This window comes from Stegastes partitus, unplaced genomic scaffold, assembly GCF_000690725.1.
Source record: "Stegastes partitus isolate 25-593 unplaced genomic scaffold, Stegastes_partitus-1.0.2 Scaffold55, whole genome shotgun sequence".
NCBI classification, from domain to species: domain Eukaryota; kingdom Metazoa; phylum Chordata; class Actinopteri; family Pomacentridae; genus Stegastes; species Stegastes partitus.
The window spans coordinates 663239-664318 of record NW_007577786.1 but is presented as its reverse complement, the minus strand read 5'-3'; the positions used below and the strand labels follow the sequence as shown (position 1 = coordinate 664318).

Here is a 1080-nt window from a genome sequence, read left to right as displayed (position 1 = left end):
TTAGTGAGGATTAAGCGGTGTATAGATAATGGATGGATGTCTTTGTTGTCAACATGTGTACATTATTTGTAATTGTAAGCCACTTTTTAAGCATACAATTGCAGATAATATAGTAATAGTAAGCCTCTTTTTCATATATAGTTTGTGATTTAGGTTTACCTTGTTAGTGATTTTTCAAGCATTTCAAGCAAAAAAAATCCAAAACTTTCAGCTTTTTATATGCGGTAATTGCTGCTTTTCCTCATTTAACATTATTTTAGAATAAAAATCTTTAGATTAAATAAGTAAAAACATTATGTTTGATGGTGTTTCGCTTGAGAAAATTGTGTCTGATGTGTTAGAGGGTTGTTTATTAATCAACATAATGATAAACACATGAATCCATAATATAAAAAAGAAAGGCACTCAATTTTTTTCTTTTTTTAAATTATGGGTACTTGTACAGGTTTTTAATAGTTTTTTACATTTTAAGTGACACTTTGCAGTGAAGGGAATTTAAATAAAATTTAAAAAAAATATCACATCTTTGTGAAATTGCTGATCAAAAGCTGCAAAAATTATATATATTTAATTAAAGAAAATGGCTGCTTTCTACATGAATTTGTATGTAATTTAAGAAAGCCGGAGAATACTGTAAAAAAAAAAAAAAAAAGATTTGTACAAAACAGGAGAAATACATGTAACCTGGCATTAAAACATTTTCTATAAGCATGTCTGTAATTTTACTGACATCTCTATACATTTTAAAGAAAACAGAAAAATACTGTAACATTTTAGTGCCGTTGTTCTTTTCTTTTGTTTTTTTAAACCAGTATTGTCAACACCTGTGGAAAAATAGTTTCTGTTGATTCCAGTCTTTTTCATTTTTTATTTTTTGCAAAACAAATAATCAAAGAAATGTTGTTGTTGGTTTTTTTAATGATTTATGGCATTATACTATTTTTTTTTTTAAATCCCTGTACTTCTTGTCATAATTATGCTGTTTCCATAGAGGTGCAGTGAAAAATGATGAAAAATGAACCCAAGTAGTGAATAAAAACGTAATGGGGGTGCCTAAAATAAAAAATAAATAAATAAATA

At 26.6% G+C, this 1080-nt stretch overlaps 1 protein-coding gene across 1 annotated transcript in view; it reads left to right on the top strand.

Annotated features, from left to right (window-relative positions):
- LOC103352900 (cell surface A33 antigen) overlaps positions 1-453 on the top strand; it is a 6535-nt gene extending 6082 nt beyond the window's left edge. The window contains exon 8 of the mRNA XM_008275608.1: positions 446-453. Coding sequence (XP_008273830.1) covers positions 446-453 — 8 coding nt within the window. The remainder of the gene's footprint in view (positions 1-445) is intronic.
- Positions 454-1080: the final 627 nt, after the last annotated feature.